General features: G+C 48.0%; 1 protein-coding gene across 2 annotated transcripts in view; it reads right to left on the bottom strand.

Moving 5' to 3' along the window:
* VDAC1 (voltage dependent anion channel 1) overlaps positions 1-23,879 on the bottom strand; it is a 29,107-nt gene extending 5,228 nt beyond the window's left edge. Inside the window, exons 1-6 of one of the 2 annotated variants that reach the window (XM_066341601.1) lie at positions 23,732-23,879; positions 9,727-9,799; positions 9,220-9,269; positions 8,352-8,504; positions 8,208-8,260; positions 1,214-1,441 (exon numbers count right to left, since the gene is read on the bottom strand). In XM_066341601.1, the coding sequence (XP_066197698.1) occupies positions 1,214-1,441; positions 8,208-8,260; positions 8,352-8,504; positions 9,220-9,269; positions 9,727-9,793 (551 nt within the window). In that variant the 5' untranslated portion in view covers positions 9,794-9,799; positions 23,732-23,879. The remainder of the gene's footprint in view (positions 1-1,213; positions 1,442-8,207; positions 8,261-8,351; positions 8,505-9,219; positions 9,270-9,726; positions 9,800-23,731) is intronic. The other variant, XM_066341602.1, reaches the window with a different exon arrangement.
* Between the last annotated feature and the right edge of the window lie 915 nt (positions 23,880-24,794).

Raw genomic sequence — 24,794 nt, 5'->3', positions numbered from 1 at the left:
TGGGCTTGCCTGGTCAAGGCACATATGGGAGTTGATGCTTCCAGCTCCTCCCCCCTTCTCTCTCTCTCTGTCTCTCTCTCTTCTCTAAAAATGAATAAATAAATTAAAAAAAAATGTTTAAAAAAAAAACAAAAACAAAAAAAAAACACCCTAAATCAAAACACACTTCTATGCTTGTGATGTTTTTCCTGTGACTTTTTGTATGTTACCCTTTTGAATTAACATAACCTTTTTGCACCTTTTTCAGTGTACATTTCTATGCGCTCTGAGTGACCACCACCACAATCAGGATACAGAACAGTTCCGCCATCCCAAACTCGCTCGTGCCAGCCTTCCCCACCCCTAGATCCTGGAGTGTCCATCTCTATAATTTTCCTGTGACTCTTTAGTTTTAAAAGACTGAAAATTTATTCACAACATTCATTTATTGTATCAGATTAATTATATAAATCTCAAAAAAATTACTAATGAGAATGTGATTCATTAGGCACTAATACCAAGTAGTTTTTAAGTTTAAGAAGTCGCTTCTTTGGTGACCTCTAGTGGCAAGAAAGAAATTTGGTAAAGTTGTACCCAACTTTTGCCTCAGGTTAGTTCCTCACATCTACTGGGATTTAATGAATGAAATTTTTGTTTTCCTCAACCTGAATCAGTACTCCAACTCTCAAGCTTGATTACAGGGGCTCGCTCTAACCTAATCTGTAATTTTCTCTTCCCTTCACTATACTGTCCTGGGGTTAATAAACTTTTAAATGCTCCACTGTGCAGAGAGGACCCTGTGTATTTAACTGAGAAAACTATATTCTAATTTGTCTCCCATGTCAAGATTCCATTAAGCACAGCCAACAACACACAGAGAAATGAAGAGTTGCCCCTTTCCCCTCATCTTGTTAACCAAAACCAAAAGGACCTCCAACACCTATAAAGCTGCAGGGAAGGGATCCTCCTCTTCTGGGCTGACGTCACACACTTTCTATCAATGATCAGCCACTCTCTGTGTAACCAGGGACAGTATTTACTGTCCATAGAGTACAAGGAACCTAAGTCACTTAAAGAAATGGGTGGGTGGGAAACAAAAACAGTGGCAGTCCATTTGGCTCACCTGATGCCAACAAAGTCACTTTACAGTGGTGAAAAAGCGAACTTAGGAAACAATCATGACCAATCCCCCTGCTGCACACATTCATTCGCACACCACCCTCACCACACTTACACATTAGTGTGAAGCTGGAATTCATCCGTCTTGTAGCCCACAGCAAAATTGCTCTGGGTCACGCGAGACTTTGCGGTCTCAAAATTCATCTGGTAGCCAGCCAGCCAGCCCTCATAGCCCAGCACCAGGGTGCCCCGGATCGAAGGCCCGGCGATGTCGAAATCCACGTCGCAGCCCAGGTTAATGTGCTCCCGCTTATACCCTGTCTTGATTTTAGCATTTTTTTTCCTGAAGGAAAATAGATTGTATTAAAATCAGAAGCTAACTCACCTTGAAACAATCATGCCAAGAAATACAAATTTTAAAAAAAGAATCCCAGTTTAAATGGGGATGGGGGTGGAGTCAGGGTCCCAAATCTCCCTTAAGCAGCTGCTGTCTCAACAGGTAGAACGTAACCTCTCTTAAATCAAATCCAGTCTGCACAAAGGCCACAAAGTGAGGACACAAGCTTGAAAAATAAGCAGGAAGTCATTTTCTTTTACTATCCAATCCCTGTGTTTTATGCAGTGTCCACACAGGCATTTATTAGGTAGAAACGCCACCATGTAATTTGAAACAGATGCATCTTTGCTATTTTTCAAGACTGTGGGAAAGATATATTTGTCATGAAGGCACAATCTAAACAGCAGCTCATAAGGAAATGGTCATCTTCTTGTTTGTGGCTCACTTAAGTCAAAAAGAAACAAATACTAGATCCTGTCTAAGTAAATACAACAGACAGCTTTTAATTCAGTATTCATGAGATCCCACTGAGTAGGTAGTCCAGAGAACTGGGTACTGAGACAGAACCTGGGGCCCTGCAGTCACAGAGGCTGTGAAGACCTCAGGTCTACCTGCTGATCCCAGATTTGTGTACATAACCATATCACTGCCTCCCTTGCCTATGACTCAAGACCCAGCATTCCTCAGAAAGGGTAGGTGAGTTGTGTCACCTGCAAATATATTATCACCATACCTTTTACCGAAAATCAACACTGGAAACAAGTGTTGATCAAATAATATTTAGGCTATTTCCATTTGATTATTTCTGTCATTCAGCTACAACATGGACATCTCCCACAGACAGCAAGCTGCATTCTCAGCAGAGACCATGGGAGAAATCAGATGGGTTCAGAGGCCCCAGGACTGCACGGTCCTGTCCACCCCAGCTTCATTCACACTGAGAGTGAAGCTTCCCCAGCATCTAGCCTGTGGGGTAAATACCATTCCCTCCTAAAAGAAACCAGTGCTCCTCAGAGAGTAGTCAATTACAGGTCATGCAGGAAATGTGCAAGGTAAGCTTGAGGCATCTGTCAAAGCTTCAAAGACTAAGCATTGGGGCAGGGCAAAAGGACTTGAGAGCTAACCTAAAGACACTCCCAAGGGCTTCAGACAGGGGGCAATGTGAGCATCATTAAAAATAATACTAACGATGGACTGAAATGTATCAAATGTTTAAATCTATGAACTCATAACAACAGAAGACACACAATCAGCTTTAGGGACAAGAGAACCAATCTGTCATTTTGAAAAAGAGTAAATAAAAAAAGAATCAAATATTTATTCTACCTTTCCTATTCTAATTATATCTCAAGGTAACCAAATAGCTGATGAGAAGTTTCTCTTTATAGAAATCCCCAGCTAACAAATGAAGAAGGAATTAACAGCACTTCACAACCCCTAATAAGTAGATCATGAATGGCACTAACATGTGAAGAGAAATCCAGGCCTTCTATGTGAATCCCAATGGAAGCGTACAGCCCCAGCTATTTTAGCTACCCCCCTCCATGATAGGTAAACATGATGAAGCCCCTAGACCAGGCGTCCCCAAACTACAGCCAGCGGGCCGCATGCAGCCCCCTGAGACCATTTATCCGGCCCCCTGCCGCACTTCCAGAAGGGGCACCTCTTTCATTGGTGGTCAGTGAGAGGAGCACTGTATGTGGCGGCCCTCCACCGGTCTGAGGGACAGTGAGCTGGCCCCCTGTGTAAAAAGTTTGGGGACCCCTGCAGATCTACCAATTCACAGGAGATACAGGAGATGGGAATAATTTAAATGATACCATGAAGATGGAAACAACAAAGTATATATGTACTTCTACAGGACAAATGATCTATCTTCAACAAATAATTGCATGGGGGAAAAAAACAGAGAGGAGAATCTAAAATTAAGAGATTGAGAAACTCTATGAACCAATTTTTGCAATTTTGCATAGACAATTTTCAATTCTGTAAAAAAAAAATTTTCATGAAATCATGCCATTTAACAGACTAGAGATTGGTCAGTATAAGGAAATTATGTTTTTTACAATGTAATGTTTTGCTTTTGTAAAAAGGGACCTTATTTAAAAATACATATTAAAATATTTACAAATGAAATTGTGTGATGTTATTTACTTCAAAGTAATCTGCAGGCAGGAGGAATTAATTATGGATGTATAACTAAAACATGATTGGCCATGGGTTGATAATTATTAAAGCTGGATGATAGGAACAGGACATGGGTTTAACATATTTTTCTGCACTCTTTTGTATATTTGAAATTCTCTGTAACAAAAATTTGAAGGTTAAATATCCCAAGTCCTCAATGAGACAAAAATTTCAGGTCATAGTTGAAAATAAAGCCAACACCCTTCCCAAGTGACAATGAAACGTGCAACTTCCGTTCAGATTGCTTCTGCACCTTTTCATAAGCTCTGAAGGAAAAGCATAATGACCAAATTATCTCTCAATAAGAAAAATTCAAATCTATTGTGGTCTGCCTGCTCTTTGGGGGAAGAAGCCTGGACTCTGGCCAAGCATCTAACTGGCACCAGGCTTGGTAGGGTGATTGATAAAAAGACAGCTGTCAGAGGTTGACATTTAGAAAGAGAGGGAGGCCAAGAAATGTAAAAACTGGGCATCTTATAACAAGTAGGTAAAAAGCTGCTGTTAACCACAAAGTGTGATGCCTATGGCAGGGCTCAGTTCCCTGGTGTGTACCAGCTGCCCTGGACAGTATACACAGCACCTCCACACAGTACCTCATTGGGCTCTGGCCAAGGACACACAGTCCCCAGAGACTAGATAGTGCTGAAGTTTCTGATCTAATGTAGCATTCCACTGCTCACTATTTAAACAGTGGTGTTAATCTGACAAGCACCTGAGAGAGGCATGACTCTGACTTATGGTTAACAAGCTGGCTTTATCTATGGGATGTGCTCAGTGTGGGCACTGGTCCCTAGGCCAAGTGCACAGCCTCAACCAGGTGCAGTCCACACTCAGCTCCTTCTGGAAACCAGGACGCTTTCCTAGCCTATGCTCCTCAGCCGCTTTCATTTCCAATCTCCATCAAGTCATCAAAACTTTCTTCAAATACCCAGTAGAAGGTGTACAACCTGCATCCACAATTTTGGTTTCAAAACACCATTCTTCAATAAAAGGAATGGAGAAATAGCTGATCGTAGGACTATGGTAGAGCAAGAAGAGCCTGGAATATCTTCTGAAGAAGTGCTCAGAAAGAAAATGGAGCCTGACTGGGCGGTGGCGCAGTGGATAGAGCGTCGGACTGGGATGCGGAATACCAGGTTCGAAACCCCGAGGTTGCCAGCTTGAGTGAGGGCTCATCTGGTTTGAGCAAAAGCTCACCAGCTTGGACCCAAGGTTGCTGGCTCAAGCAAGGGGTTACTCGGTCTGCTGAAGGACCGTGGTCAAGGCACGAATGAGAAAGCAATCAATGAACAATTAAGGTGTTGCAATGTGCAACGAAAAACTAATGATTGATGCTTCTCATTTCTCTCCGTTCCTGTCTGTATGTCCCTGTCTATCCCTCTCTCTGACTCGCTCTGTCTCTGTAAAAAGAAAAAAAAAAGACTAAGAAAATGGATAGGGGCTTGTCAAAGATATTCAGGATGCCAACTCGAAGGGGCTCCCAATGGCCATATCTGAGCAATATAAGAAAACAAATTACAGTAAGGGATTATAACCCATCGAATAAATGTCCATGAACGCATACTGATATAGTTAGTAAAATAAATAAATGGAAAAGAAAGAAAAGTTCTTCTTCACAGAAGAATTCCAGTTAATAAATGTAGAAGAAATGATGGGAACAGGAAATCACCATTTGCTAAACATAATTGTTGCAGGCAAGTATCACCAATGGATACTAATATTTATGCTTCAAACCATAAGAAACAGAATATTTACATAGTTTCAAAGTGTCTCCCCCCAAGATATTTATTATTTGCAAAGAGAAAAATAGTAGCTTTATAGGGAAACCTGGCAAACTCCACTTTAGTCAAGTGATGAAAGTTAACATCACCAGTAGTGAGGGCATACTGAGATATATGCATATATACATCCTGATACCATGCATCACAATGGACACAATGCAACATCACTTCTATGCTCAAAACCGCATAACCTGGCCCTGGCCAGTTGGCCCAGTGCATAGAGCATCAGCACAGCGTGAAGATGTCCCAAGTTCGATCCCCAGTCAGGGCACACTTGAGAAGCACACATTTGCTTCTCTTCCCCTCCCCCTCCCCGTTGTCTCTCTCTTCCCTTCCCATGGCCAGTGGCTTGATTGGTTCAAGCAATGGCCCCAGGCACTGAGGATAGCTTGGCTAATTCAAGTATCTGCCCCAGACAGGGGTTGCCAGGTGGATCTCAGTTGGGGTGCATGTAAAAGCCTGCTTCTATATCTCTCCTCTTCTCACTTAAAAAAAACCAAACAACTGTATAACCTGAGTTTAACCATGAGGAAACAACAAACAAATCCAACTTGTAGAATTCTACAGATAACTGGCCAGTCCTCTTTGAAAGTGTCAAGATTATGAAAGATAAAGGAAAACTATTCCAGATTAGGGAGACAAGGAAGACTTGACAACTAAATGCAATATAGAAGCTTAAACTGGATCACGGACCAGCAATAAGACTCCAGCAGGACAACAGATTAGAGTGTAACAGCAACATAACTTCCTGGTTCTGATCATTCCAGTTATATAAGATGTTAACATTAGGAGGAGCTGGGTGAAGGACTTAAGAAAACTCTACACACTGTTTGTGCCACATTATTGTGTATGTTAAGCACAAAGTATTTCAAAATAAAAAGTAAAATTAAATAAAAATCTTTCCTCTTATGTGTATTACTGCAGGACCCAGAAACTTCTCTGCAAACCCCAAAGGAAGTGGAAAATCTCTTACAAATTTCAATGTATACCATGAGGCAGGCAAAGTCCTGGGCAGCAAAGTAAAGCATGTGGGCACACACCCCCAGCCCCTCATCCTATCAGAGGCTCTCTCTCCCTGGATAACTTCTCCATCAGAGCAGGGTGCCTAGGCAGGAAGTGTAAGCAGGAAGAAAATAATCCTACAGGAGAAACTCCAGCAAAGATGAGAACAAGAATAAATTCGGGCCTGACCAGGTGGTAGTGCAGTGGATAGAGCGTCAGACTGGGATTTGGAGGACCCAGGTTCAAAACTCCAAGGTCACCAGCTTGAGCGCAAGGTTGCTGGTTTGAGCAAGGGGTCACTCGCTCTGCTGTAGCCCTGTAGCCCCCAGGTCAAGACACATATGAGAAAGCAATCAATGAACAACTGAAGAATTGGTGCTTCTCATTTCTCTCCCTGTCTGTCTGTCCCTATCTGTACTCTCTCTGTCTCTGTCACACACACAAAAAAAGAGTAAATTTGGCTCCTGGCCAATCATCTTCAGATTGTTCATAACTAAGTTATAAAAAGACTAGAACCTCCAGAGGCAGAAGCCCTGTCTGCCCAGCCCCTTGTATCACCCTGCACCCAGTCCAGGGTCTGGACTCAGGAGATCCTGGAGGGTAGTAAAGGGTAGAGGCCAAATGTATAGCAGCATGATTTGGCTTGGGATGGTGAGTGTACAATGCAATATATTGATCGTGTATCCTAAAATGTACACTTGAAAACTGTATTATATTACTAACCAATGTCACCCCAATTAATTTAATATTGAGAAAAAGCCTGGTCAAAAGGGAAAAAAGAAAAAGGAAAATAATATGAAATGACAAAAAATAAAATTCATAATGCCACTGAGTTGTACACTTACATATGATTGAGACGATAAATTTTATAGGTATATTTTACCATAATTTTTTTTTTAATTTTTTTCAGAGACAGAGAGAGAATCAGAGAGAGGGATAGATAGGGACAGACAGGAATGGAGAGATGAGAAGCATCAATCATTAGTTTTTTTGTTGCAACACTTTAGTTGTTCATTGATTGCTTTCTCATATGTGCCTTGACCAGGGGCCTTCAGCAGACTGAGTAACCCCTTGCTTGAGCCAGCGACCTTGGGTCTAAGCTGGTGAGCTTTGCTCAAACCAGATGAGCCTGCACTCAAGCTGGCGACCTCGGGGTCTCGAACCTGGGTCTTCTGTATCCCAGTCCAACACTCTATCCACTGCGCCACCACTTGGTCAGGCTACCGTAATTTTTTTTTTTAAGAACTAAAATATTAAATTCAATACATACCCTTGAGCCTGTCATCAGTGTGCAAAGCAGCTTTTCCCAGGTTTTAGAGATGCACTCAGAGCCGAAAAAAACAAGAGTGTGTTCTAGAAGCAAATAATGCCTTCTAGCCACTGTGAAAAGCGCCTAGCAGAAGAGGCAGACCAACATACCATCCTGCCTCCTGACATGCCTAGTAACCATCAAGCCTGATTAGTTTGTGGCTAGAGAGCCTGGGACAAAAGTGTAGCTTCAGAAGCTGCCTTGCAGGTAAGCCCACACACCCTGTGTCCCTAGGAAGCTGGGGAAATGACCCTCCCTGCCAGAAAAACGGGGCTGGCACCAGAAACCAGTTAGCCCCTCCTCCCAAATGTGGCCCACTGCCCTGCAGCCGGGCCCTCACATCACCAGCAGCTTGTCTCATGTGAAGTGGAGCATCACTGGGCCAGAAACCTGCAGCCACTACGGCCAAGGCCAGAACAGTAACAGCGCAGAATCTCACTACAAGACATGCCTACGTGTCCTATAAAGGCAGAAAAAACAGGTAGATTCTTACCCAGTGTTTGGTGAGAAGGATGAATCAAAGGTCAGCTTCAATCCACGTGCAAGCTGAAGAGAAAAGAAATTCGCCAGTAGGGTTAGTCACAAGGCAGGCCAGCTGGGGTCCATGAAGAAAACCGTCTTCACAGGCAACCATTACCTGGTCTTCCACTGTGATCTCTGTGCCCAGTGTGTTGTCAGTGTTCCACTTCTCCGTAAACGTCAGCCCGTACTCTGTCCACCGGTACTTGGTTTCCAGGCTGCCCGTCACTTTGGTGGTCTCAGTGTTGGCTGAACCTGAGCTTGTAAATTCCTTTAAAGGAGAGGGAGAACCACAGCTTGCCTGCCAGCACTTCCCAGGGCATCACTACCCTCAAAACAAACTGTTCTTTCCTGGGCAAGAGCCAACACCTCGAGTGTGTGGGGGCACTGCTAACTCTATAGTTCACCTAGTTACCGAAAGACTAGAGAGAGCTAGAGGAATCTGCTAATTAAAAGAATCTTATGGAGAATTCTTTATCAAGAGATAGCGTCCTTCCTCCCTGGAACTCTCCAGTCTGTACAGGAAGGCTGTGTCCAGCCTGCCTCCAGCCCAGCACGGAGAAAAAACATTGAGACAAAGCTGACACTGCGGTAATTCGACCCTCCAACAATTACCACATCCGTAATCTAAAAGGGACTACAAAAATAATTAAAAATCAAGTAAGTAAATAAATAAAGGGATTACCAAGATTTTTTTAAAAGTAATGATGCAACATTGAATATAGATCAATTTTGAAGTAAAAAACACAAGGAAAAATAAAACTGACACCTGTCTCATATACCCATGAGTATTAACAGCTGCTGAATTGAGGACCTATTACTGTGGTTCCCCTGGGCCACTATCCCATAGAGGATGCAATAAATATAACAGCTACAAAGTGCCACAAACAAAAAAAAGTCCTCCATTTGGCTCTGCCCCCAGGCCGTGGCAGTTATGTACTGATCTACAATAAACATCCACACTCCTTGGGGGCCAGACAACTTACCAGTCCATTCTCAGACTTCGTTTTCAATTCAAGTTTTATTAAGCCAAATCCTAAAGAAGGAAGATGAGAAGTGTTAACAGGTTATCTAAGGAACTCGAGGGTAGCAGAGAGCCAGTCCCCACTATGGCCGGCCTGTTCACATGGCTCAGCTGCTATGGCACAGCAGCAGACAGAGCAGGCACAGCCCCACCGGGTCCCCACCTGCGCTGCCAGCAATCTGAGGAAAGGTGTGTGACAGTGTGGGTGCATGTGTAAGAATGGACTAATTTATAGCAGTACCCACAGAGCTGCTCCACGCCTGGGGGAGAGAACAGGAACATCCTCTTGCCTTCAGCAACTCATGAGCTGCCCCTACTGGGTGTATAACCAATACTGTTCTCCTAGCCATAGAAAGCTTTTCTTCTTTTCTGAGAGTTGACTGATCCAGGTCTCCCAGCCTATGATGGCCAAATCCCAAACATGCCAATCCAGTCTATGAGCTGAAAGGCCACTCCACGCAACACTCACCATAGCCCTTGGTGAAGACATCCCTGGCAGGTTTGCCAAGATCAGTATACGTGGGAGGCACAGCCATCTTCTGCTACAATAAAAGAATAACCAGAATAAACACATTAATAATCATAGAAATTAGTTTTCCATCAATAAAATTAGGTATAATTGGCCTGGCCTGTGGTGGCGCAGTGGATCAAGTGTTGACCTAGAACACTGAGGTTGCTGGTTTGAAACGCTGGGCTTGCCCAGTCAAGGCATATACAACAACTCATCAATGAACAACTAAACTGAAGCAACTATGTGTTGATACTTCTCACTCCACCCCCCTATCTTTCTCCTCTCTCTGTAAAATCAATGAACAAAATCTTGCCTGACCGGGCGGTGGCGCAGTAGATAGAGCGTGCAACTGGGATGCGGAAGACCCAGGTTCGAGACCCCAAGGTCGCCAGCTTGAGCGAGGGCTCATCTGGTTTGAGCAAAAGCTCACCAGCTTGAACCCAAGGTTGCTGGCTCGAGCAAGGGGTTACTTGGTCTGCTGAAGGGCCACTGTCAAGGCACGTATGAGAAAGCAATCAATGAACAATTAAGGCAGGGGTCCCCAAACTACGGCCCGCGGGCCGCATGCGGCCCCCTGAGGCCATTTATCCGGCCCCGCCGCACTTCCGGAAGGGGCACCTCTTTCATTGGTGGTCAGCGAGAGGAGCATAGTTCCCATTGAAATACTGGTCAGTTTGTTGATTTAAATTTACTTGTTCTTTATTTAAAATATTGTATTTGTTCCCGTTTTGTTTTTTTACTTTAAAATAAGATATGTGCAGTGTGCACAGGGATTTGTTCATAGTTTTTTTTATAGTCTGGCCCTCCAACGGTCTGAGGGACAGTGAACTGGCCCCCTGTGAAAAAAGTTTGGGGACCCCTGAATTAAGGTGTTGCATCGCGCAACAAGAAAAACTAATGATTGATGCTTCTCATCTCTCCATTCCTGTCTGTCTGTCCCTGTCTATCCCTCTCTCTGACTCTGTTTCTGTAAAAAATAAATAAATAAATAAAATCTTTAAAAATAAATTATTAGGGCCTGACCAGGCAGTGGTACAGTGGATAGAGCATCGGACTGTGATGCCGAGGACCCAGGTTCGAGACCCCGAGGTCACCAGCTTGAGCACAGGCTCATCTGGTTTGAGCAAAAGCTCACCAGCTTGGACCCAAGGTCGCTGGCTCAAGCAAGGGGTTACTTGGTCTGCTGAAGGCCTGCAGTCAAGGCACGTATGAGAAAGCAGTCAATGAACAACTAAGGTGTTGCAACGTGCCAACGGAAAACTAATGATTGATGCTTCTCACCTCTCTGTTCCTGTCTGTCTGTCCCTGTCTATCCCTCTCTCTGACTCTCTCTCTCTCTCTGTCTCTGTAAATAAATAAATAAATAAATAAATAAATAAATAAATAAATTATTAGGTATAATAAGTAACCAATAAAAAGCATCAGCACTGAGTTCCAGGTACCTTGTTCTTTCAGGTGCGGACAAACTTATGCTGCCTCATGCTTCTTTTTGTGGCCAGAGCTTGAGACACCCAGTAAGTTGTTTTTGTGGACAGCAGACCAGCCTGACTTTAGACCTCTGCTCCTTGGCAGCCCCAAGACTGAACACAGGCCCAGGGAATAGCAGGAGTCAGTAAATATTTGCTGAATGAATTGTCAAAGACACATCCCCAGCCTGACCAGGCGGTGGCGCAGTGGCTAGAGCGTTGGACTGGGATGCAGAGGACCCAGGTTCAAGACCCTGAGGTCGCCAGCTTGAGCGTGGGTTCACCTGGTTTGAGCAAAGGCTCACCAGCTTGGACCCAGGGTCGCTGACTCGAGCAAGGGGTTACTTGGTCTGTTGAAGGCCCATGGTCAGGGCACATATGAGAAAGCAATCAATGAACAACTAAGGTGTCGCAATGAAAAACTGATGATTGATGCTTCTCATCTCTCTCCATTCCTGTCTGTCTGTCCCTCTCTCTGACTCTCTCTCTGTCCCTGTAAAAAAACAAAAAAGACACATCCCCATGAGCCAGCTACTTTACTGAACTGCAGAACTCTTGCCAATAAAAGAAACCGTCTTACAAAATTTTGACTGCTAGACATTAAACACACCACACAGAAATCAGAGCTTCTCATGGCCACCTATTTTCTGTATGGGTCTGATATCATTAATTCAACAAATATTTACAGTGTACCTAATGTGTGCTAGAATGGACCCAGCTTTTCACAAAACTTGTGCATTTTAGGGGAACTCACTTATAGAGTATCATATTCCTCACAGGGAGTATAGTAAACCTAACTGATTAGGTAACTCTTCACAGGAAACCAATGTAAGCACATACCCCTGCTTAAAAATTTTTTAACTCAAACATTTACCAAGCTCCAATGTGACTTTATTTTTTAAAACCAACTATCAAAATACTACTTGGGATTGTTGTTGCACATCACTAAGTCAGTCAACAAGCATTTATTAAGCACCTCGGTATTCAAGGAAGGTAATGCAAACAGTCCTTACATCAGGCCCTGGCTGGTTGGCTCAGTGATAGAGCGTCAGCCCACGTGTGAAAGTTCTGGGTTTTTGGGGTTTTTTTTTGTATTTTTCTGAAGCTGGAAACGGGGAGAGACAGTCAGACAGACTCCCGCATGCGCCCGACCGGGATCCACCCGGCACGCCCACCAGGGGGCGATGCTCTGCCCCTCCAGGGCATCGCTCTGTCACAACCAGAGCCACTCCAGCACCTGGGGCAGAGGCCAAGGAGCCATCCCCAGCGCCCAGGCCATCTTTGCTCCAAAGGAGCCTCACTGCGGGAGGGGAAGAGAGAGACAGAGAGGAAGGAGAGGGGGAGGGGCGGAGAAGCAGATGGGCGCTTTTCCTGTGTGCCCTGGCCAGGAATCGAACCCGGGACCTCTGCACGCCAGGTCGACGCTCTACCACTGAGCCAACCGGCCAGGGCCAAGTTCTGGGTTTGAGTTCCGGCCAGGGCACAAGGAGAAGCGCCCATCTGCTTCTCCACCCCTCCCCCTCTCCTTTCTCTCTGTCTCTTTCTTCCCCTCCCACAGCCAAGGCTCCATTGGAGCAAAGTTGGCCCGGGTGCTGAGTATGGCTCCATGGCCTCTGCCTCAGGCATTAGAATGGCTCCAATTGCAGTGAAGCAACGCTGCAGATGGGCCGAGCATCGCCCCCTGGTGGGTATGCCGGGTGGATCCTGGTCAGGCGCATCTGGAGTCTGTCTATCTGCCTCCCCCTCCCCTTCTCACTTCAGAAAAATACAAAAAAAAAAACAAAAACAAAACGAACAGCCCTTACCTCAGACCACACTGCATCCTTAGGTTTTGCTTGGACACATTACTTACATAGAATTAAGAGCCTAAAGCTGGGCTGACCAGACAGTGACACAATCGATAGAGCGTCGGCCTGGGACACAGATGACTCAGGTTCGAGGCCCCGAGGTCACCGGTTTAAGAGCTGGGTCGCTGGCTTGAACATGGGATCACAGACATGACCCCATGGCTGCTGGCTTGAGCCCAAGGTCGCTGGCTTGAGCAAGGGGTCACTGGCTCAGCTGGACCCTCCACATCAAGGCAAGTATAAGAAAACAATCAATGAACAACAAAGGTGCTGCCACAAAAAACTGATGCTTCTCATCTCTCTCCTGTCCTGTCTGTCTATCCCTATCTGTCCCTCCCTATCTCTCTCACTAAAAAAAAAAAAAAAAAGCCATCATCTCTGTACCTTCTCCATCGCAAAGTCATTAGCCAGAAATTCAATTATCCATTGGATGACTCCATTAATTTGCAAAATATAGCATACCTAAATTACCAAACTAACTCTGCACACACCCCATCTGAAGTTATACATGCTCACACAAATAAACACCTTCATGGCATGTTCCTGGTAAGGGAGAATCCACCAAAAAGTGGCCCAAAGGATCCCAGGGGAACAATAACACAATCAGAAGTCCCATTCCTGACCAAACCAATTTCAAAGATATTGCAGGGAGCCCACAAAACCAATGAGCACCTATAAACTTTTACAATTTTACATTATAAAATTGTGATCTGGGTCCTGTTTTACTCTTTTTAGAGGTTCCGCTAATTCTGTCCTAACCCGCTTTTGTGTCAGAGCAGAGAGGAGCTGCCTAGTGAGCTGTTTACACTCTCCTATTTTTGTTGCTGTTCTTACACATGATCAGTCTGGAACCATAGGCAGCTCAGTCCACATTAGGGTCAGGGCACAAAGAACATGGGGGGAAGATCCATTTTAAGCTTCCCTTGTAGGCTCTTTCAAGTATGGAGACTCCCTTTGCACCCCAAACAAACTTCATAGGCACACCTACCTCTGGGACAGACCAGGAGACCACCTAACAGGTCCTCTAAAATACCCCCAGCCTAAGGCATATGTCCCACCATGCCCAACCCCACCCCCAAGGGGAAGTGATGGAACAACCTAAACAGAAGGCTGAGGTAACACAGCCCAAGTAAACTTGCAGAACATCTTGGCAAGCCTCCCAAGGCATTCTCCACCCCCACACACTAACAGGTCCCCATGGACTGAGCATCCTCTTCAGTGCTGCCTCCTCCCCAGCTGGGCCCCAAACTCAGCCCTGGAGGATGGGGAGAGCAGGCCAGTGGCATTATCTCTGGGTCTGCTAAGACCTCCCTGCACCCAGGGGCCAGGGCCTTCCCAAGTACCCTCCTCTGGCTCTGGGTCCAGCCTCACAAGACAGCAGCTTTCACATCTGGACAGGTCGTCCCCCGGGGAAAAGGCAGAACATTCATCATTCAATGTTCCCCAAATGCCCTCTCTCATCACTAATCCCCAAGTCCAAACAGGCAAAGCCACCTGTCAGAAAGCACTTGATGCACAGCAAAATCACCCTAAGTGCAGGACCACTAAGGAGCTTGCCCCCCCAAGGACAAGGGAGCCAGGATAGCAGAGGGAGCTCGAGGAAGGTCAGGCTCTCCTGTGGCTTCAGCTTGGCACCAATCCCACCGCTGGACCGAAGGAAACAGCAGCCAAGGGGCAGGAAGACTCCAACCCTCTCACGAAGGTGCCTGCTCTTCTTGCACACCCCATCTCCTGCTGCATTCATCTGGGAAGGCCTGGGGCCGCTCTGCCTGTCTGAGAAACTTACCTATCATGAGCCAGAGAATGCCCATTGTACACAGTTCTCAGCACCCACTCTGAGAACAATTTTATTGGAGAAATGATTCTATTCATGTTTTCAGGCCAATACAGGAGGGAAGAGAATTCAGCATTCTGCTCTCATTTAATTCCTGGCGTGTGCTAACCTGGAGGCTGAACCTGGCCCTGGGCCCTCCCTCTGCCCTGATCAGCTCACCATCGGTCTGTCCTTACAACAGCGGTTCTCAACCTGTGGGCTGCGACCCCGGCGGGGTTGCCTAAAGCCATCGGAAAATACATAATGCATATCAGGTATTTACATTCCGAATCATAACTGTAGCAAAATTACAGTTATGAAGTAGCCACCAAAATTATTTTTTGGTTTGGGGTCACCGCAACATGAGGAACTATATGGCATTAGAAAGGTTGAGAACCACTGCCCTACAAGGTCCACCCCACGTGTCTTCAGAAGTCCAGCCTCCAGGGGCTGTACATGAGGCAGGGCCCCCTGACATAGGTAAAACAGCCAGCCCTGGACAGAGGGAAATTAGAAGGCTGTGTAGGGAAGGCAGGACCCCAGGCCTAGAAGCACAGTTCCTAGGGATAAGTGGGAAGTGAGGGATGGGCAGGGCCAGCTGAGCAAGCACACCTGCCTGAAGTCTGATGACTTTGAGAAGGACCAATAAATCACACCAGAAGACAGGAGTCCCTGGTTCCCTGCCACTACCTGCCAGCCTACCTACCTAACATTCCCTGGCTGACCTTGAACAATTATGTAAGCTCACTCCAGCTCAGGAATGAAAATCCAGGCACTGGAAGCTCAGAGGGGAGAGATAGTGTATCGCCCAGCATGGTGACATAACCTCCTTCTTAGGGGGACATGTCCTCCTTGCATGGCAGGGACAGCTGCTCTGCCCTCTGCCCCGAGCACCCCTAATACTCCCACAAAAGCACACCCACCCCCAATCACACCCTGGAACCTAAAGCATCGCAGAGCCTGCCATGCATAAATTCACCCAAAACTTGGAAAAAGTTATGTGCATAAAGATATCAAGGCCTAGCACATAGTACGTATTCAGTATAAATGTCTATTTTATGAATAAATGCATAATGAGCATCAAAGTGTTTCTATAGGAGGAAAAAAAACAGAAACGAGGTACCTGACAAGGACTAAGTAGATGACAATGAAACCAGGAAGCAGCAGCAGCACCAAGGAAAAGGAACAGGGAGACCCACGACACACCCTACTCCCACCGTGGCCTGAGAAGGACCAGGTAGGCTGGCAGGCAGAGAGCCCTGCCACGCTGAACTGACAACCAAGCGTGGACTTTATTTAAGTGCCCTGGGGAGCCACTTTGGGGTGACTGACATGCCTGTGCTTGGGCAGCTCACTCAACCAAGAGACTGGCAAAAATGTCAGTAACAATATCGACTACTGGAGTGAAAAATGGGCTCTCCCATTCATGCCAAGTGGGAGCACTGGGTATAGTACAGCCCTTTTAGAGACAATTGCTGGCAGCACCTAAGTGGACATGCATTAATCCTCGGGGCAATTCTACTGCTAGAGACCCACCCAACACTGTCCCCATGGCACCCAAAGATGGGTACATGAGGATGTTCACGGCAGTGTTAATTGTAACACAAAACCGAAAAGCAACCTGCCTGACCTGGTAGCACAGTGAATAGAGTGTTGGTAAGAGATACTGAGGTCCCAGCGGGTCCCAGGTTTGAAACCCCAAGGTCACCTGTTTGCGCATAGGCTCACCAGCTTGAGCGCAGGGTCATCAACTTGAGTATGGGATCATCGACACAATCCCATGGTGGCTGACTTGAGCCCAAAGGTCACTGGCTTGGCTTGAGCCCCCCCCCCCCCCAGTCAAGGCACGTATAAAAAGCAATCAATAAACAACTAAAGTGATACAACTACAAGTTGGTGCTTTTCATTACGCTCCCTTCTTGTCTCTCTCTCGCTTAAAAAACAAACAAAAAACATAAGCAATCTAAATGTCCATCAATAGAAAAATGAATGACTAAAAATTAAGGTACTTGCAAACTAAGAAGCACCATGTGGAAAGCAAAAAGAATGAGGTGAATATACCTGGTGCCACACAAAGCTATCTATGATGTTAAGTGAAAAAGCAAGTAATAGAGAATTTGTAGTTCCATGGAATTAGAAGAAAACCTTCTCACATCCACACCTTCACATGTTCACACATTTGTGAATGAAGGGAGAAGCCTGCAGAAGGATCCCCGCTAAGCTGCAAATGTGGCTGCCTCAGAGCTACTTCTTCCTTCTGGAAAGGACAAGAGGCTTAGGGGAGGAGTGAAGTGGAAATAGGATTTTCATATTTAATGTGTCAAAATGGAGCCACATTGCCTCTGCATGGCATAAGTCACATTATGAAAGGCAGTTGCAGCAAGAGTGACAGAAGGAAAAGCTACCTAATAAAAGGTGTCAATACTGGTTCCAAGAACAGATTTAAACCACAGTGAGATGGCAGTGTGACAAGGCCAGTTGAGGCCACAGTCTACCCCCAGGTGACCACCTGTGGCTTTGGCCACCCAGCCCAGAAGGCAGGAGCAGGGCAGAACCCACTGACTTCAAGGTGCATGAGAATGGCTTGCAGTATTTGTTCAGAGCCTCCTTCCCTCTCAGCCTAACCAGCAGGCAGGGCAGCCCGCAGGGCCACGGAGAAGCGCAGGCTCACTCCTGCACCAGCACCCCAGGTCCCCAGTTGAGTATGCTCTTCCTCTGTAGAGACTCCCAGAGGAGGATCCAAGCAGTGGAACCCTGGTGCCCTCAAAGAGCCAAAACCACTGCCACAGTTGGCACAGGGAACAGGGTGGCCATGGTCCCCAAAGCTCAGTCATGAACAGCTGGGAGGAAAAGTCTTCTGAACACAGGTAACAGTGGGTTGAAAGGCATCTTCAAGAGCAAGGGTATCCCAGGGCTAGGACTAAATACCAGGAGAACCTGCCACAGGCACCTAGCCCATCAGGGTGCTCTGGCAGCAGGACACAGTGACTGCTGGAAGGAGCAGGACTGCAGAGGTTCTAACCAGTGCCAGCCCGCTTATAACTTATATTCCCTGGGTCTCTCTCTTTTTATTTTTTTTTAGAGTGAGAGTAAGGGAGAGAGAGGAGCATCAACCTGTTGTTCCATCTATTTATGCACTCATTGGCTGATTCCTGTATGCGCCCTGACTGGGGAACTCAGAACCCTTGCATATCGGGATGATGCTCTAACTGACTAAGCTAAATGGCCAGAGCCCCAAGGTCTCATTTTCCTCATCTATAAAATGGGGCTAACAATAGTGCCTTGGCCAGTTACCTAATTTGGTTAAAAGCATTGTCCTGAAATAACACGGTGTGGGTTCAATCCCCAGTAAGGGTACACATGGGAAGCAACTTAAAAAATGCATTACTTGAGCCTGACCTGTGGTGGCGCAGTGTAAAAAGCGTCGACCTGGAAATGCTGAGGTCGGCGGTTTGAAACCCTGGGCTTGCCTGGTCAAGGCACATATGGGAGTTGATGCTTCCAGCTCCTCTCCCCTGTCTCTCTCTCCTCTCTCTGTCTCTCTCTCTCTCCTCTCTAAAATGAATAAATAAAATAAAATAAAAAATTAAAAGGAAAAAAAAATGCATTACTGCCTGACTAGGTGGTGGCGCAGTGGACAGAATGTTACCTGGGACACTGAGGACCTAGGTTCGAAACCCCAAGGTCGCTGGCTTGAGCGTGGGATCATAGACATGACCCCCAAGTTGCTGGCTTGGGCCCAAAGGTCACTGGCTTGAAGCCCAAGGTTGCTGGCTTGGGCAAGGGATCACTAGCTCAGCTGGAGCCATCCTCCCCCATCATCATGTCACGTATGAGAAAGCAGTCAGTGAACAACTAAGGTACCACAACTTAAGAGTTGATGCTTCTTATCTCTCTCCTTTCCTACCTGTCCAACCATCTGTCTGTCTCCAAGAAGAAAAAAAAAAGCATAGTGAGTGCAACAAATGCTTCCCTTCCCCCACCCTTTTCTCTCCCTTCCTCTCTCTGTCTCTCTAAAATATCAATAAAAATTAAGCCCTGGCCAGATAGTTCAGTTGAGTAGAGCATTGTCCCAGAACGTGAAGTTTGTCAGTTTGAGTTCCTGGTCAGGACACATACAGGAGCAGCTCGATGCTCCTGTCTCTCTCTCTCTTACTCTCTGCCACTCTCAAAAAAAAAAAAAAAAAAAGTGCCTTTCCACCAGAGCTGATACAAGGACTGAGCTAATAGGACACACAGGAATGTCTAATACACAGTAAGCATTCAGTGAATGGCAGTGGGAACCACAACCCATTATTCTGGATAGCCTTTGTTTGCCTCTCCAGATCCACTTTCCTCTTCCATCCTGTTCTGTGTCCCAAGACCTAATCATTGTGGATTATCAACGGGCTCAGGTTGGTTTGGCAACCTGAAACAACAGCAGAAGATGGGAGTGAGGTTGGGGCACTCATCCCCAGCCTCCCTCCCTGCTAGACAGAAATGGGCAGTGACTAGTTTTCACCACCCAAGTCCACAGCTCCTGCCAAAGGGCCTTTCCCAATTTCAAAGGACCCCTGGGGCCATACCCCTAGTCTGGTGCCCCACCTTCTACACACACCTTTGCAAATGATCCCTTTGTTATGCTTTTTTTTTTAAATTTCCCCATGTGTGTTGTGTATCTGATTCCTGCAAGGACCTTGACCAACAAGGCAATCATCACCATCACCATCCCCAATTCCCCCTGGGAAGGGAGAACTGTAGGAAGCCTTTGGCTCGGCTGTATTCCAGGTGGTTTGTCAGGGAAGAACTGGACCAGCCAGTAGGAGGAACATCAGACCAACCAGGGATTAGTGCAAAAGCACCTCTGCTTAAGTCTGGGGACTAGAAAAAGCAACCTCCCCAGGAGGCAGCCAGCCCAGCTCTGAAAGCCAACCGGTAGGGCCAGCCCATCAGGAGCCTCCCCACATACTCCACCCCAACTTTCTCACCAGGAAGAGGAAGCCCAGGAGAACAACCCCTGCTTGGGTCTCCAGGATGCTGGCAAAACCCACTTCCCATGCTCTGGAAGCAGTCTGTGTTCCCAGTGCAGCTGTCCTCCCTTCCCTCTTCCACATCAGTCTCAGGCAGGGCAGTCCAGCTTTCCAGGAGTTTCTTCTATTTTAAAACACACTGGGAGTCGGGCCACCACCTGCACAGCTTTCCACAAGCCATAGAAGAACGTAGCTGACTTGGGAGCAGGCTGCCCACCCACCCGTCAAAAAGAGAAGGCCTGGGCTGGCATGCAGCATGCTAAGGTCGGGGTCCCAGGCACACCCAGGTCTCCTGCCTGATCTCTGACACTTCAAGTTCCCTGGATCCTCACACCTAGCTTGACCCACCAGGATTAAAATAGACAGTGCTTGGGCAGGTGGACTCGGGAGTCAAGCAGCCCTGAGTTCAAATCCCACCCTACCAATTTCTGATATGTGACCACAGGCAAGTTACAGCCTATCTGCACCTCAATTTTCCCTCAGCTCTGATATGGAAAAAGAATACCCAATTCAGCATCATTGGGAGGGATGACTCAGATTAATGTAAAGCACTTAGTACAGCCGCTGGTGCCTGGTGGGGGGGGGCAACAAGCAATGTAAGTTATTACAGGCTTCCACTGTACATATTTCTTACTATACAAGGGCCGGCCTGCTGCGCAGGCTGCTGAAAGGTCACCCCGAACCACAGGGTCCAGAGTCTCCCTGACCATAATGAGGTATTGTTTAGCTGAATATTGTCCAGCCAGCTCCTGGAAGAATGCCTCCTACCTCATCCCAGGAAAACTGACCCTTCTGAGAGACACCCAGAGCCACTGACCTTGCAACAAATAGGGGTGACTCCACTAACTAGCTGTCCATGCACAGCTAGTCTACACACAACTATGGGCACACTTGCTCTGATCAGTGTTAAAAGAATGACTTCCCCTCTGAACAGCAAATTCTACTTTTCAAAAGGAGTTTGCATCTATTAGCTCCTCACAATGGACCCCTGCAGTGACAACTGCAGTGTGAAGGGCCTAGCTCCACTCCCTGAGCTGTGTGACCTTGGATGGTCACCTCACTTCTCTGTGCTCAAACCTTCTGACCTGTGAAATGAAAACAGTAGTACCTCTATCTCAGGGCTTGTAAGATGGTGGGGTCAATGTCAGACAACATAAGTCAATACCCCAGGGCAATGCTGAGCAGGCCCTCAATAAAAAGTGAGTGTGAGGATGGCCAGCACACTTTTACAGTGGAGAAACTGAGGAACAGAGAAAGTGACTTGCCCTGAACTAACCCTGTGACTCATGTCAGAGCTGTGCTGCATGCTCACCTGCTCTCCAGGACTCTCCAGCACAGTCCTGGTTAAAGAGCCCCAATTCCTGAGAGCACTGTGCTCAGGCCCAGCTGAAGATCCAACCATCCACCTTTCTTCAGTGGCTACCAGCACAGTCTGGGGGGTGCCCAAGGCCACACACTCTCAGAACACTGAGGGGCTGCCTCCTGGCTTGACTGGCTTTCAGCCACACATATGTCTCTGTCACTGCCACCAAAGATGTCACACTGTGAGAAATGCCATCAAGGGCAAAGCAGACCTCAGTGCCTCAGGAGCATTTTACCAGTAAAGGTAGCCCATTATCACCAGCGAGAAGGTCACTGTCCAAATGTGCTTAGTATTTAGCCAGAACAGAGGTCCACAAGCAACAACTTACTATACTGCTCACAAAAATTAGAGGATATTTTATCGCTTCATATTAATTTTGAAATATTCCCTAATTTTTGTGAGCAGTATATATGGTTTCCCCAGCTCCTATGTTTGTCTCTATAAATAGCCCTTGCCTATAGCCTATGGACTAGCAGAAATAAAACTAAGTAATCAACTGAGAGCAGCCCCCTTCCCCAGGGTCAAGCTCTTTATTCAGGTCAAATCCAGCAGAAACCATCAGAGAGAAAAAAGGCACCAGGCCCAAGGCCTTTAGAATTCCCATTCACCCATGTTACCCTCCCCTGCAAGCCCAGAAACACCAGTTCAACAAGTTTCCCACAGGACTTCGGAAGTCACAGAATGAAGATGACACATTTAAAGCAGTTGTTTCAAATAAGAACGTTTTGCCTCTCACTGTTCTTGGGCTGTACAAACTGTTGCAGCGCTCTGCTACGCGAGGCTATTTCCTGGAACTGAATGGGATGTGTGGGTCCCACAAAAAGGATATCCTGGATCAACGGACCATGGTCTAGGCCTGTAGCCACCACATATACCATTTAACAATTCTACAAATACTTAATGAGCACCTACTATAAGCCACATGCTGGAATGGTAAAACCTACCCTGTCAAAAAAGGCAACTCTTAGATCAAAAGCAAGTGTATTTACCCCACACAGACCCTTCTCAAGTGCCTACTGTGTGCCAGGTGGCACCATCTCAGGTACTAAAAACAAAACTGCATAGGGCTTAAGCCTGCTGGGGTAGAAACTCAGTCCAGAGCTGGAGTGGAGAGAAAGACAACAAGCCCCAGGCAGTCTGCCCTGGCCTTGCCAACAGCGTATTAGGCAAAGGAGCCCATTTCTCTATGTCCTCTGGAGAAAATGGTCAAGGGGATGAGGGCCTGGGGTGGAACAGACCAAGGCTCAGCAGGTCTACACCCACATTCAACTTCCTGCTTGCTCCAGCCTGACCCTGTCTGTCTGTGAACTTAAAGGATTTTTTAGTGAATATCCCGAAAATTTCTCAATATCTGGCACACAAATGCTTAATAATACCTAATGTTTAAAATAACAGCTGCTATGTTTATTGAACCCTTTCCAAGACACCGTAAACCAGTCTGGGGATGGGCCACATCCTCCCAAAAAAGCCTCAAAGGTAAGTGTTAGAGGCTTCTAACCAAACCTTCTCCTCACCAGGCACTGTTCTGAAGGCTTCACGTTCATTTAATTCATTTTATTCTTCCCAAACACCCAACAAAGAAGAGGTGTACTTGCTCCCATTCATTCCACAGATGGGGAAACTGAGGTGTGTGGTATCCTCCCAGCTATGCGACCTCAGACAAGTCACTAGGGCTGCAGGCCCCAAATCCAAAGGGCTCAGAACCAGTTTTCTGAATGCACTGCTATATTTGGTTAATGAATGAAGGACCCAAACAGAAGTCCTTCCAAAGGACAGAGGCCACACCGCTCTGCGGGGCCTTCTTTTCCTAGGCTAACCTTTTCCCAGGCCCTACCCCCGGGACCCGGGACCCGGCCCCCGGCCCCTGCGGCCTAAGTCGACTCTCGGCCTGTTCCGCCCAAATGGCGCTGGCACGCACGGACAGTGCCAGGCACCAGCTTCTCCCGGCGTGGACCAGACAGGGCGTAAAGGACTGGGGGCGCCGGGCCACAGGCGTTACATGAGCTCACAACCGCGGCGACAGCGTGGCCGGCACGGGTCCGTAAGCTCGACCCGGCGAGCGTGGGTGGTGGGTGAGTCCCTGCACGACTCGCGCTGGCGCGACTGAGAGCCAGAGGGCGCAGCCGAAGGTCACCTAGACCTGTCACCGGCCGGGCCTCCACTTAACGCCTGTGCTCCTCCACCAGCAAGCGCCCGCGGGCTTTAGCCCCCAACCTCAGGAGCCTCCGAGGTCCGGCCTCCCGCTCCCGAACCCGGGCCGGCTGGCCGCCCGCCCGCGCGGCCTGCTCTGCCCGCCGCTGACCTGCCAGGCCCGCGCGGGCCGTCCTCGCTCCCATGCTGGCCCGCGCGGGCCGTCCTCGCTCCCACGCCTGTGCTTCCCCCATCCTCTCCCCCTCAGCTCCCTAGGGGCCCAGTGCACCGCCCGCGGCGCTGGCAGAGCCCCGACCCGTCGCTGCTGCGCCTACCTCAGCGGCGGTGGCGGCGGGTTCGGTGGCGGATACGGCGGCGGCTGCAGCGCAGGAAACCTAGCGAACGGCGGAGCTGAGGGCGGAGCGGTGCCGACCGCGGCGGCGCGGACCCGCCCCGGCCCTGCGCGCCTGGACCGGCGAGCTCCGCCCCACAGCCCGCCCCGGGAACCGCCCAAGCCAGACCGAGTCCCGGTTCCGCTCTCGAGCTGCGCCGTGTGCGCGCTGGGGCCCGCGTTGAGTGCCTTCGTGCGCCCGGGCACGGGGTGTTGTGGCTAATCTGCGCGCGGTGGGTGAGTGCGCAGGAGCACGCTTGCAGACCGCTCGCGCCAGGCGGGTTCTGCCCGAAATGCAGCGGGGCTGAAGCATCCGGGCCTGAGGAGGTGTTCCTTTTAGCTGAGAGGTGGCCATGCCCTCCTTCAATGCAGAGAGCGGGGTTCTGGTCCTCCTACACGGCCTTGCGACTGGGACAACTCCCCTCCCCCGAGAGTTGATGTGGCGATTGGTGCTGATCCTGGAAGGCCTAGCCTGGGCGAATTAGGTGACCCCCGGGTTCCTCCCAGCAAAGCCTGCGCGGGGCATTAAATCGGGCTCCAAACCCGGCTTGAGACAGGGCGCCCAGGCAGCGTAGATACAGAGTAGCGGACACTACTGTTGCTCTTACGTTCTGGACACAGTGTTTCTGGCGTGCTGCCCTTCCTCCTGCCGCGCGCAGTTCGCAGAACCCTGCGGTGCCCCGTGGCGAAGCGTCCAGAAAATCCCTGCGCGCCGAGTTTATACTCCAGATCAGCCGTTTCTCCCGTAGCGAAGCTGGTAGCAGCCATTTTTGAAGCATTTGAGAAGTGAAAAAAGCAAATTGCGTTTTGCAAGAACGTCTGCTGGGTCTCACGGCGCGCGGAAGTACCGCAGGTTCCGTCCAGCCGTGGCCCCTCGGGTACACGCGCTAGGCCGGACCCTGCCTCTCCTTGGAGCTGGGTCTTGGTGTCTGGAATCACCCTGCTACGCAGAGGCTGGTGATCTCAATTACTACTGAGTATCAGTGGCATCCTGCGCAAGACCAACC

This window comes from Saccopteryx leptura, chromosome 6 (genome assembly GCF_036850995.1).
Source record: "Saccopteryx leptura isolate mSacLep1 chromosome 6, mSacLep1_pri_phased_curated, whole genome shotgun sequence".
Classification (NCBI taxonomy): Eukaryota; Metazoa; Chordata; class Mammalia; order Chiroptera; family Emballonuridae; genus Saccopteryx; species Saccopteryx leptura.
Note: the sequence above shows the minus strand (reverse complement) of the source record. Positions and strands in the feature narration are given on the sequence as shown.